The sequence below is a fragment of the Gavialis gangeticus genome, unplaced genomic scaffold (genome assembly GCF_001723915.1).
Source record: "Gavialis gangeticus isolate Ggan-Ray unplaced genomic scaffold, GavGan_comp1, whole genome shotgun sequence".
NCBI lineage: Eukaryota > Metazoa > Chordata > Crocodylia > Gavialidae > Gavialis > Gavialis gangeticus.
In genome coordinates, this window is record NW_017728992.1 from 81,952,508 (window position 1) to 81,966,886 (window position 14,379).

The window sequence follows — 14,379 nt, forward strand, 5'->3', positions numbered from 1 at the left end:
TTTTTTTGTTTTGTTTTTGTTTTTGTTTTTTTTTTTGAAACATGACAGTTTCACCTTTATCTTCCTTTTGTAATGAAATATAGGATTTTTTGTGTTTTTCGGCTAGAAAGACATTAAGTTTTTTGGTCCCTTGAATATATATAATTGGCCTATGTTTTACATGGAATTTTTCATGTTTTTAGAACTCCTGTGTTGTTCTCCACCATTGTAGTTGTGCAGAATAGAGACAGACAAGGCATCAACTTTTCTGCTACTGCTAGTGTTTTCAAAAGTGTGCTTCAGCTTGAGCATCCACTGAATTCTATGGCATGATTTGGTCTTCTCTTCTGTTTAAAGGAAAAATTTGCCTTAAAAGATTTATTTTATACTAACCTAGTCAACCTTTAATATCTGAGCATAGTGTTTTGTAAAGAGATGCATGCCTGAAGAGAAAGAACTGCCTAATGGATCATGGCTTTGCTGTTTACAGGACATACCTTATTTCTAGCATTAGTGTTGTTTGCTGTCTCCACTTTTGAAGAATCTGTAAGCAATTTATCTGACTGGGTGAATTTCACAGAAAATATGGATCAATATGAGAAGCAAAATCTGCATAGTTTCAGCGCCAGCCAGAAGCTGAGAAAACCTGTTCTTCATCCAAGCCTGTATTTTGATGCTGAAGATGTACCAGCACTGAGGCAGAAGTCCCGCACAAGTCATTTGCATCTGTTTAGAGTGATTAGAAGTGCAGTGACAGTTATGCTATCCAATCCATCATATTACCTACCTCCACCCAAACATGCCGATTTTGCTGCAAAATGGAATGAGATTTATGGCAACAATCTGCCTCCCTTAGCATTTTACTGTTTGCTGTGCCCAGAAGATAAGGCTGCGTTTGATTTCACTCTAGAGTATATGGACAGAATGGCTGGCTACAAAGACTGGCTGGTTGAGAATGCTCCAGGAGATGAAGTGCCACTTGGCCATTCCTTAACAGGTTTTGCCACTGCTTTTGACTTTCTATATAACTCCCTGGGTAGTGTTAGAAGACAAAAATACCTAGAAAAGATATGGTCTGTGAGTGAGGAAATGTATGAATATTCAAAGGTCCATTCTTGGGGGAAACAACTTCTCCATAACCACCAAGCTACTAATATGCTAGCATTACTCACAGGGACCCTGGTTACTGGGGTGGGCAAAGAATCTCAAGCAAATATTTGGAAACATACTGTGGTTGATGTGATGGAGAAAACTATGTTTCTACTCAATCATATTGTAGATGGCTCTTTGGATGAAGGAGTAGCTTATGGTAGTTATACAGCTAAGTCAATAACCCAATATGTTTTCCTGGCTCAGCGCCATTTTGGTATGAATAACTTAGAGAACAACTGGCTGAAAATGCACTATTGGTTTTATTATGCCACCCTGCTGCCAGGCTTTCAGAGGACTGTGGGTATAGCAGATTCTAATTATAACTGGTTTTATGGCCCTGAAAGCCAACTGGTTTTCTTGGATAAGTTTGTAATGAAGAATGGAGCTGGCAACTGGCTAGCACAGCAGATTAGGAAGCATAGACCCAAGGATGGCCCAATGGTGCCATCTACTGCACAAAGATGGAGCACTCTTCACACTGAATATATATGGTATGCTGCAGAACTAACACCTCAGCCACCTCCTGGCTATGGCACTGCTAAGATGCATGTGTTTCCTAACTGGGGAGTTGTTACTTATGGGGCTGGGCTACCAAACACTCAGACCAACACCTTTGTGTCTTTTAAATCTGGAAAGCTTGGTGGCCGTGCAGTCTATGACATTGTTCATTTTCAACCGTATTCCTGGATTGATGGGTGGAGAAGTTTCAATCCAGGGCATGAACATCCAGATCAGAACTCCTTTACTTTTGCTCCTAATGGACAGGTATTTGTATCAGAGGCTCTCTATGGACCTAAGTTCAGTCATTTGAATAATGTGCTGGTGTTTGCCCCATCACCAACAAGCCAGTGCAATCAGCCTTGGGAGGGACAACTTGGTGAGTGTGGACAATGGCTTAAATGGACTGGTGATGAGGTTGGAGATGCAAGTGGGGAAATTATCACAGCATCCCAGTATGGAGACAAGATGTTTGTGAGTGGTGAGGCAGTATCTTCCTACACTTCTGAAATGAAACTGAAAAGTGTATATCGTGCTCTTCTACTTTTAAATACTCAGACATTGCTAGTAGTAGACCATATTGAAACGGAGGAAGACTCTCCCATCAGCTCTGTCAGTGCCTTCTTTCATAATCTTGATATTGATTTTAAATATATACCTTACAAGTTTAAGAACAAATATAATGGAGCTATGATGGATGTGTGGGATGCTCATTATAAAATGTTTTGGTTTGACCATCATGGGAGTAGCCCTGTCGCAAGGATACAAGAGGCAGAGCAAGCAGCCGAGTTCAAGAAGCGATGGACTCAGTTTGTAAATGTCACCTTTTCTATAAAAAACACTGTAAAAAGGATTGCTTACCTGTTCTATGGACCTTATGTCAATGTTTCTAATTGCAGGTTTATTGATGATTCTAAATCTGGATTTCAGATTTCTCTGAATGTAAACAACACTGAGAATATTGTTTCTGTTGTGACTGACTATCAGAATCTGAGGATGAGGTTCAATTATTTGGGATTTGGTGGCTTTGCCAAGGTGGCTGATGAAAGCAAAGTTATCAAATTTGGTCTAGGCACTGAAGCTGTCGAGAAGCATATAACAAGTGACAGGACAGTTTTCCCATTTGGATTCAAAGTGAATATGATAGCAGGGTTAATTTTGGGTATTAGTTTGGTAATACTGGCTTTCCAGTGGCGGTTTTATATTTCCTTCAGCAAAATGTTGCGTTGGATCCTTTTACTGGTTATCATCCTGTGGCTTATTGAACTGGTGGATGTGTGGAGCACCTGCACTCAGCCTATCTGTGCAAATTGGAATAGTGACACGACAAGTGTGGAACCTGATACCAGCAATAGAGCCAAACAGTCAGAAAGAAACCCTGTTGTTTTGCCAGATGTTGTAATTACTTCACTTCCAGGTTCTGGAGCAGAAATTTTAAAGCAACTTTTTTTCAACAGTAGTGATTTCATATACATCAGAATTCCCACAGGATACCTTGATGTCCCAGAAACTGAATTTGAAATTGACTCATTTGTTGATGCATGTGAATGGAAGGCATCTGATGTCCAACGTGGCCATTTCCATCTCCTGCAAGGTTGGCTCCAGTCTCTAATTCAAGACACCAGACTACACTTACAAAATATTCATTTATATGAAGCCAGCAGAACTAAATTAGCTCAACATTCTACCATAAGCAAAGACAGAAAGAGGAGATCTAGAAAGAGAGAATCTTTGTCAGAACAAAAAAGCAAAATGAGAGGAAACATGGACAAAGATGCTGAATACATCAGGGAACTGAGGCGACACCTTGTTTATTATCCAAATGCACGTCCTGTACTTAGTTTCAACAGTGGGAGCTGGACATTGAAGCTTCCTTTCTTTCAAGAAATAATAGGGCCTTCAATGAGGGCCTTGTATGTAGTAAGGGACCCTCGGGCATGGATCTACTCAATGTTGTACAACAGTAAGCCAAGCCTCTACTCCTTGAAAAATATTCCCCAGCACTTAGCCAAACTGTTTAAAGTAGAAAATGGTAAAGTAAGGTGCAGTTTAAATTCAGGCTACACCTTTGAATATGAATCATTGAGGGAAGAACTCTCAGCCTCTAATTCAAATCCAGTTTCTGTGCTGTCTCATTTGTGGATAGCAAACACAGCAGCAGCACTGAGAGTAAATGGAGATTTGCTGCCAACAAATTATCAGCTGGTCAAGTTTGAAGATATTGTGAATTCTCCCCAGCAGACAGCTGAAACAATTTTTGCTTTTCTCGGTATTCCTCTCTCTCCTGCTAGCTTAAACCAAATATTGTTTGCCACCTCCACCAATCTCTTCTACCTTCCTTATGAAGGAGAAATATCACCGATTAGTATCCATGCTTGGAAACAAAACATGCCTACTGAAGAAATTAGACTGATTGAGGACATCTGTTGTTCCCTAATGGACCACTTAGGATACCCAAAGTTTACAGATTAAATGCTGCAGGCCAGCAGTAATTTGCACTAATGATCCCCAACTCACCAGTTTATTAATAAGATTAGAGAAGTTTGTTTATTCTTGTAAAATGTGTGTACAGTCTGTTACATGCAGAGAGAGATTATTTTAAAAAAAATAGATACTTGTTCTCGCAGGATTTTTTTTTACACTTGTAACTACTTTTGCTGCCTTTCAAATAAAGCTGTGTGAAGCTTAATAAAATTACTAGCTGGGAATGGTATAGCTCAAGGGGGTGGTAATAGGATATGGAACCTTTCACTTCCAGGCTACCAATAGCAACCTTGGGTCAGGTTTGATGATATATTCTGGCTGAATTTCACTCCTTCAGTGGTGCAAACTAACCATAAACTTGGTTAGACTAAGTTTATGGCTGTCCTGCATCACTTTCATTGCAGAAAGGAATCAGCATTCCAATGAAACTAGTTCCTAATCTCTTTATTCGCAGGATTATATGGCAATGAGTTCTTTGCTATAGCTATTCTTTGGAGAAAGAGAAGACTTCAATCTGCAGGCCTATCCATTTGGCACTTTTTGTGAACAGAAAATAAACACTGGGAAAAAATAAAGACACCCCCCCCCCCAAAAAAAAGAAAAGAAAAAAACCCGAAATAAAAAAAGAATCCTTCAAAACCCCATAAATCCAGGAGTAAATTTTCAACTGGGAAGCTTCTAATGGCTTTTATCCAACTCTGGTGCAATTCTAGCCTAATAAATTCTAAATGGATTTGAAAGCTTCTAATATCTGCCCTATTGCTGCTGCTGCCTTATCCAGCTTCTTATCTAAGAGAAGCTTCAAGAACGTCTTTTTTTTCTTCCAAAACTCATCCTTTCTTCATAGTTGGTTGCACTCTCAAGCATCTTCTCTGTTGCTGACCCTTGGGCATAAATTCTCAATTTCCTAATGCCAGTAACAAAACTGTGTGTGCCTCACTGAGTGGAAATAGTGAATATAACCATCAATGGTACATGTTACTGTGGGCGTATCTACACGTGTGCTTTACTGCTAATTAGCTCCACAGTAAAATGTTCCCATCTACGCATGTGCCAGTATTAGGGTGCACTAAATGAATTAACTGCATTGTAAGATAGTACTGTTGGGGACAGTACTGTTTTACAGCAGAGTACTTAACTAGGCTGAAACACGCGTTTAGATGGTGACAGGGGTTGACTGGGGCACAAGGCTGCTAAAGTGCAGGGGATGCCTCACACTAGCCTCATGGCTCTGCAGGTTCTGCACCCTTGTGCCACAGCTAACCCCTCCACTAGCTCATGCTGCCACCCAGACCCTGGGGCTGACCCCCTGAGCCTGCTGCCAGCCCAAGGCTGCTCTGCCTTGGCTTGCAGTGCGGCACGCATAAGCAGCTGACTCCAGCTCAAAACAGCTTGGAGTTTATTGCAACATATTAATTGAATGTGTAGATGCATCCAGTTTGCATAAGTTGGGAGCCTAAATTTTAGAAGAGTCCTAATAAATCTCTAGATCAGGGGTCAGCAACCTATAGCCACAGACTGGACCCAGCCCGACAGGTGACTTTATCTTGCCTGCTGAGCATGTTTATGTGAGAAGGCACCATCAAGTGGCCACCTATTGCCTGAGGAAGACTGAGCTTAATTCACCCTGCTGTTACTGAAAGGTTGCCGCCTCCTGCTCTAGATCTATTTTACTAAGCGATGTGTAATTTTTCTGTAGAGTAAGTATATGAGCAACAGCCTGTGGCTGATCTCAGTTACTCTTTGTTTAAAGTCTTCATTCTTCAAAGAGGCTTTTTCTACATTCTTGGAATGGCACTTACCCTGTACTGTGATGTTTTATCTCAGTAATTTATTTCCAGTATCTGATGATTTTTAAAATAGGATTTTTTTTCTTTAAATGTGTATTACTATGGAAGATTGTTTTAGAAACAAATACCCTTTGTAAGGTGAATATTTGCTTTTGTAATGCCTTTGTCATGCTGCTTTTTTCTCACGCTGCTCTTTTCAAATTTTATTTTACCTTGAACCACGTATTTCTTTTTCAATTTTTTTTAATATGGTTTATAGACATTGAAACTCGCCTCCTTTATCTTCCTTCATCATTCTTTCAAAGTGCATCCATACTGTAAATGTCTGCAGATGTGTAAATCAAACCATAACTGATGTCAGAGACATCTGTTTCATTTACCATCTGGTTTTTCTTACAAATGAAGTTGTCATGAAATATGCTTTATTTTGTTTGTAGAAGCTGGAATCTGAGTTTTGTGCTATCACACTGAAATATGCCAGTAAAGTAATTACCATTTATTTGGGTGACAAGCATTAGGTAATGCCAAGATGTAGTGAGCTTTTCTCTGCATATCTTGATCTTGTCACTGATATTTAATACTATGGCATTCACCTTTGTCTTTCCCCCAGAAAATTCTACATCCTCTGCAATGTTTTTTATCTGTCTCCCTAACCTAGATGAAAGGGGGGGAGTTGTTGTTTTTCTTTTTTTCTCAGCCATTCATTATGATATCAAAATGTGCCTCTAGCATGATAAAGCTGTTGATAATGTTACAGTAACTGTGACTTTGCTGTCACTCTCCTTTGATTGTAACAGGGACTGGCAGTATGTTCCCTGTCATCCCATCTTTTCCAGGTCTTACCTCTGGCTAGGTAGAATGTCACATAAAAATAAATATTAAAATGAGTTAATATACAGTGGCATTTCAGTGAAACTTTGGATCCCAAACATCATTCTCTCAAGCCAGTTTCTCTCTAGGCTTTTATCAGTCATATGTAAAATGGTTACACTGATCCTTTTACTGTTTCCTTTATTTGACAGACTAAGCCTCAGCATTTGCTTTCCATTCTCAGGATTTATGAGCTTGAATAAGAACAAATAAAAAGGCCTCTGTCAGATATTTTAGGGCTGCTCAAGGTAAGAATTAGGAACGACTCTGTTTGGGGAAGGAGTCTCTAAATCCCTTCATGACAGTTATTTATGAGAGGCTGCAAATAGACTATTACCAGCTTTTTGTGGAACTGAAGTGGAAAAGACCATGCATTTATCAATAGGTCAACCCTTTGGCTTTCAAAATACAGGGTTATTTCATGTCTGTAGACCTATACTACATATTACTACTATCTTTTATTCTAGCAAATGTAAGATTCAGAACCTAATACTTCACTGTCTTGCACTTTCTGACATCAGCTTATATATTTCAGATTTGGTAGCATTTTATGTTCCTTTGAATGAATGTCACTGACTCCACAAGGTGCAAGACCATGGAAAACCAGGTCCATTATTCCTAGATATTACTGGGGAGATGGTTAGATGAAAAACATAAAAATAAGGCTAAGTGAAAGGTAAAGAAATGAGTTTGAAAGCAACAGGACCAATGTTTCAGAATTCTAATTACATAAATTATGTGAACTTAAAATAACACAATATATAATGTATTTATTTTAAGCAAACTGAGCACTTTATGCATTTGCTTCAGAATCAATAACAAAGACCCCCTGGATAAGGATTTCTACTCACTGAGAAGAAAAGAACATATGTCTGTTACACAGAGGACTGTGTAGAAGTGCTTTATAATACTAGATTAAGCTCACAAAAGCAAAAAAGAAATTTGAGTTGAAGGGCAGTGTATTGTAATATAGACATAAATTCAACAGTGCACTTAAAAATAAGAATACAGAAACCACTGAGAAGCAGATTTAATTTTTACCCTTTTAGTCCGTATACAATTAAAATAATACAAATGCAGTGCCCCAGAGATCCATGCTAATCCATTCAAGGACTCTTATTCAAGACTGCTTATTCATGTATTCTTCACGCATAGTTTGCTCTCATAGTTCCAGATTGCTCTCATAGATCCTGAAGTCCAGTTGTACAAACAATATCCATTGACTTGAGTAAAAGTTGCATATGTGTAAAAAGGTAATAGGATTAAACTGGAAACAAACTTGTATGTCATACATCTGTGCCATACATTACAGATTCTGGCAACAAGTTGGTAATTTGTATGTTTCCAGTAGCAGCCAGTTTCAAATCTCTAATTACCAATAAACAATAACTCCTTAATACAATTTTTCATGCAGAACTACCTATTTCCATTGAAAAAAGGAGGGTTTTTTTTCCCCTTTGGGGTGTAGAGAACATTTTTTAACAAAAAATAAACCCCACAAAATGGTCCCTGTTGTACCCCCAATTCCCCCCTCGCCTCTCCCCCCTACACCCCTAAATTTTATGGACAAAAATACATTCTTAGTCAACTTGGCCTAGAATTCAAATATGCTTTCAGTGTGTTCTCTGACTCTGAGTCAAATGTTGTTGCCCTTGTAAAACTCTACTGAAGCACATCTGAATTGCATGAGTATAAATGAAAGCAGAATTTAACACACTGTATGTTCAAGTAGTTCAAAATTAAGCCTGAATGCCTTGACCATTGTTTTATCTTCTACTCATTCTATTGTGCCTAGGGACTGATAAGAAGGTGGAAAAATAGTAAGTTACATCAATCTAGTATATTAAGTTGAAGAAATCAATACTTTAAAGTTATCTCTAATTATTTGCTAGTTAGTTATAACTAAAACAAGTTGTGGGAGGTCTGAAATCTGACAATATGGCAATTCTCTGGCTATTTTTAATGAAATAGCTATACTGTTACATTTTGAATGTTTTGTGAATTAAGGCAGCTGGCCCATGTGACTAAGGGTGCATGAGGTAAATAAGCACTTCTTGGAACTTTTCCCAGTTGTGGGAAAAATTAGTGCCCTTGCACTGAAATTGTAGGCTTACATCTTGAATGTATAGAAACCCAAGCAGAATGCTCTGGAAATATGTACTCTGGTTAGGAAAATATTTGATAAGAAATGTACATCTGAGACCCTGTAGAAGAAACTCCTACTGATATGTTAAATATGTTTCATTTACATGTTAAATAGAATGAGGGAGCAGGAAGAAGTAAAACTGGAGACAGTAGGAAACCGGAAATTGGAACCTCTTCTGTGTATGTCAACAGTTTTAATTCAGTTCTAAGTCTGTAATAACCTAAAGTTCTTGTCTTATGGGACCTAATCTTATTTGAATTGCCACTGCAAGCAGTGGGACCAGATGGATGAGGAATGTTAGTGGAATTTAGACACCTGTAGTAGGAAAGAGTTCATGTATTCTATAGTTACAGTGTTCATCATCACAACGGGAAACATATGATCACAATTTGTACACATAGCCCTATGGAAAAAAATTAATGAACTGGTACTCTCTATACCAAAAGGAGATTCAGTCCTTCCATGAAGACTGAGCAGACAATGTCGGCTATCTAAAGAGCTCTAATTGTAGCCCTGCTCACTAATGCTGACATTCGGATGGTCATGGAAACTAAACTGAATGTTCTCAGGTGTCCTTTTCCTTTCTGTCTATTTCATAACTACCCATAATTCCCCACATTCTAAAAAGACCAAATAGTTCAATTTAAAAAAGAACAAAAATGTTTCCATATTTTAAAGAAAATTAGAACCTTGTTTAAATTATTCTTTCAGAAACCCAAGAAAGGTAAACAGCATCTTTAAGGAAGACAATTCAATTATGTACTTACTTTTAGAACAAAATGAAGTATCCTTTCCCCCCCATCTTATCATACCTTGATGATCAAACATGGAGTATTTTGGGATTTTGAGCTCTCAGAGACTGCTCAGCCTCTATCCTTTCAGCATGCAAAATTGAGCTGGTGGGCTCAATTCTCACTTACATGCACCATTCTGGCACTGTAAAGAGGCCTCTGAGTGAAAAAAAAGTTACTTTTCCACCATCTAAGACTGCTTTACATTTCTTGGTAACAGTAAAATATCCTTAGTGTAAATAAGTCAGGGTCACAAGGTTTAGCATGTTTTTAAACTCAGAGGTCTAGCACAGCAGTCCTAGGGACATGGGCCTAATAATGTCTTCTGTAAGGTTATGGTGAGAGCTGTGCAAAAATAGTAAGTGGTTTTGCCACATAGTTTTGCATGCAAACTCTGAAATTCTCAAAAAAACCCCAAACAAACAAAACCAAAACCTGCCAATTTAATAAAGAGTGGCATTTCATAATATATATATTCAGATATAGTGAATGATTTTTTTTCCCTTTGCAACGGTGATCACAGTAAATATTTTTCTGTGGACAAATATAAGTTTCTACGTTGATACAGATTTTCATAATGGATTTTTTTTTAAATTCATTTAAAATTTTAACTTTCTCTTACTTTCTCCCTAGTATAGGACTTGAACAGGTGTCCATTTCTAGAGAAGTACGTTTCTAAGAAATGTTCATCGCTAAAAATCTTTCTAGAAGAGGGAGCAGTACCAGCGTTCAACCTGCAATGGACTCTTCTCCCACCCTCTCCCTCATCTTTTCCAGGTTAGGGAAGACTGGGATGATCTCAGTCTGGGGAAGATGTGGGGAGCAGTTGCTGCTCCACTCTTCCCAGTCGCAGGGGGATTGAAGCACTGGGACAAAGGCCCCCATCTGTTCCCCAGCTCAGGAACCCCAGGTGGGTGCATGGGAAGTTTTGACAGTGCTCCACTTCTATCTCAGACTGATCTGGGTGGGGACTGGAGCAGCAGAGTAAAGGCTTGCAGCCCTGCATCAGATGGGGGAGGGGGAGTAGAGTAGTGAGGCAGGTCCCACCTGTTGCCCAAATTAGGGACACCCCATTCTGGGGAATGGGTTGTGAGCTCCCTTCCATGGGAGGAATTGAGCTGCAGAAAAATCCCCCTTTTCCCCTCCTTTCCCAGATTGGAGTCCCTCCTTCTGCGGAAGGCACAGGGCATGCTGCTGCTTCACTCCTCCACGTCATGGGAGAGTCATGCAGAAGTATAACCACCAGTTGGTTCTTGCAAAAGAGTTTCTCCCTCAGGAGAAATCTTCCAGGTGTTAACTTGAAAGACCTTTCTCATAGAGCTGGCATGTTTCTTCTACTTGCACACTTCCATTTTCTACTGGAAGAGCAACAATACTCTTGTAGGTGATCATAACCCCCTAAAAATAAAGAATATTAATATAAGGTGCAAGGGAGGTTGTAAGGCAAAGATTTTAATCTCCTATAATAACTATTTCCATTGTTTCATAAATGGGGCCCACTGAATGTTTTAAATCTTTTTTTATTGTTTTGTCATGTTCTGGCATGTTTGTTTTATTGTCATATATGACTTTTTTATTGTCTTGTCATGTTATGACAAATGACACCCAAGAGAGTGTTCCTGAAAGGCACTATAGATAGTTTCCAGTATGACAGTTTTCATTTAGTTTTGCTTCTGGGTTTACAGTAACATGTAGCCTAGACTGCTGTGTTATATGTGTTCAAAACAGAGGTAGGCAATTTAAGATCAAAGGTTAAAATGTGGTACTTCAATATTGATGTAAAGCTGGCAAATGCGTAGTGTGTGAGTGACTGATTTGATGTCATATTTGGAAATAAAGTTGGAAGTATTTTTGTAATTTGAACATGTAACATTTTATTTACATGAGACTTGGAAAGGACTCACTGAAATGAATTTTTAGCATTATTCATTAAAATAGAATCGAGAATCATACCTACCTAATCAAAGCAATCACAATGTTATCATCATGACTATTACCTTCCCTTTTGCCTGACCCTCTTGTGACTCCAGTTCAGAGCAACACTTAAACGTATGAATGTGGATACTACCTTGAATCATCTATAGGCTCAATCAAGTTCTCCTTGATTTCAGTTTAATTCAATTTGCATGTCTAAGGGTCTTGTTACATGGAAATTTGGGATGCATCCTGAAGTTCTTAAGTCCTGGATTGTCTCACATTAACACCTGAAACTGATTAAATCTCTCATTATGACTCCCAGGCAAGATTCTCTCTGAACCATGCTGCTCAGCTTGTGTTGCACTAAGTGGTGCATTTGGGGGGGGGGAGGCACTTGTGCCCCCACAGATTTCTCTGCCAGCAGCAGGATGTAGGGTATAGGGTTGCAGCCTGGCCAGAGCCAGGGCCAAGCAGCTGTGGGGGTGGCAATAGCAGTGCAATTTCTGCACCAACAGTGGGGTGTGGGGCTGCAGCCCAGCTAAACCTAAAACCTGGTGGCAGCAGCAGCAGTGTGGAGTTGTACTCCCGTACTGTCAGCATTCACACATTGCCTATGCACTAAGCTGGTGTACTCATGTTAGGCTACACCTTAATGTAAACACTTCACCTGCCTCTGCTTCCCTATTGGCCCAGATTGGGCCCACTGACCCCCCTGCCCTCCTCAGCTCCCTAGAACCCTGCTCACTGCCCCCCTCCCCATACTCCCCTGCCTGCCTACTTGCAGCTGCACACACTACCTGTTTGAGGGGACTAGGCAGGGAAGGGTTAAACTGCCTACCCAGCTTCTGCTGTTCTCTGGGCCAGAACAGCAGCAGCCAGGCAGCAGTGATGATCAGGCAGGCATGTTAGCTAGGGTTCTGTGAAGCTTTGGTCCCTGATTCAATCTGGTGGATATTTGACCCAGTTTAGTGGCCAAATCTCTGAATCCAAATTGAATCAGGAGACCCTTTAATCTCTTCCAATCAAATCAGAACTCTCCGAATTGATTTGGAGAGATTCAGAAAGATTCGATGATTCATATATATACACAGCTTTAAATGTTTTTTCTGCATACCTCAAGGTACCGGGCGGCTCATGAATGCTGCACTGGTGGGGCAAATGGAGGGTCCCACAGGAGCATGGGTGGTTCCCCAGCGCACTCAGCAGCAGACCCAGAAGTGGACCAGAAGCACTTCCGGGTCCTCTGAGGAGGATGCTGGGGTGCCTTACTGTGCCCCCCTGCCTTGGCATCTGGTGTCTCCTTGGTCTGAGGGGGCAACTGTGGTCTCCCTGTAGCTGATTGCAAAGTCTGAGAGGTACGGGGGGGGGGCCCCATGCACTCCCTGGTGGACATGGAAGTGGACCAGAACTACTTCTGGTCCACTTCCAGATTCACTGCCAAGCATGCAGCTGCCCCCCCGCCCTGCCCTCCTGTGGGATGCTCCATCCACCCCAGCATCCCAGCATTCTCGAGCCATGCCTAGTACCTTGAAGTATGTAGAAAAAAACATTTAAATCTGTGTCTATGGCCAAATTGCTGATTCTCTGAATCAGCATCGAATCTTCAGTTTTGGATTTGACAAATCGAATCGGGGACAGTGATCCGAATCAATGAATCGAATCACTGTCCCCAGTTCAGGCCAAATCCGAATCCAAGTGAAAAATGTCCCATTTTGCACACCCCTAATGTTAACCCTTCCATGCCTATTTTCCTGGGACAGATAGCATAGGCAGTCACAAGTAAGTAATGCTGCAGGGGCAGGTGGCGGAAAGAGATGGGGGAACACTATGAGGCAGTGTGGGAGCCTTAGGGGCAGGTCTGGACTTAAGGAAAATGGCCCCTTCGGCAAACTTGTATATTGGCAATCTTTCTTTGAGTTTAAGTATCAGTAGTATTAGTAAAAGTTTCAGAAATAAAGCCTCAGGAGGAGCTGCTGGGCTGGATCAGGAGAACGGTCAGATAAGTGGGAAACTGGCTGTGGGGTCAGACCCAGAGACTACTAATAGATGGATCTGTGTCGACCTGGCGGAAATAGCCAGTGGTGTCCCCCAGGGGTTGGTACTTGGACCAGTGCTTTTCAACATCTTCATCAATGATCTGGGCGTGGGGGTGAAAAGCAGAGAAAGCACCACCCAGTACCACACTCCCAGCTCAGTTCCTGGAGGTGGAGGCAGAGGCAAAGGCAAAGGCAGGGGATGGGCTGGGATGGGCACCACTCCTCCTACCTGGGGCGGGGATCAGATGGGGCAGGGTGGGAAAGGAGGAGAGTGCTGCTGTCAGCATGGACTGCTCACACTGCATGTGGCACCTCCTGACCATGGTGTACTGGGCAGTCACCCATGTCACTCATCTGTAAGGTCCACCCTGCCCAGGGGTGAAGTGGAAGGTACTGGGGGAGACCCGGGGATAGGGAGGAAGCCCAGAATGGGAGGTGGAAGGGATTCCTCCCTTTCCATCCTCCAAGCCACTGTTGGCTTGAATGTGTCACTGCTCCAAATTCAAGTTAGCACTAACACTGTAACAAGGCCCTAAATTTGGGTAAAGGATAGCCGGATTGGTCCCTCAGATTGTAAACTCATTGGATGCAGGGACCATTAATAAAATCCTGGACTACTGAAGTCAGTTACAAAACAGGGTAGATATGTATCTTTAAAGACCAACTAAATAAGATACAAAGATCACAACCTTTTGTGGGCTCACTTCATTCGTGCC

The 14,379-nt window shown here is 40.9% G+C and overlaps 1 protein-coding gene across 1 annotated transcript; it reads left to right on the forward strand.

The window, feature by feature from the left end:
• The first annotated feature begins 87 nt into the window (after positions 1–87).
• Positions 88–4,719, forward strand: DSEL (dermatan sulfate epimerase-like). Its single transcript, XM_019524707.1, has one exon. The coding sequence runs from the start codon at positions 451–453 to the stop codon at positions 4,099–4,101; it is 3,651 nt and encodes a 1,216-aa protein (XP_019380252.1). The 5' UTR covers positions 88–450; the 3' UTR covers positions 4,102–4,719.
• Positions 4,720–14,379: the final 9,660 nt, after the last annotated feature.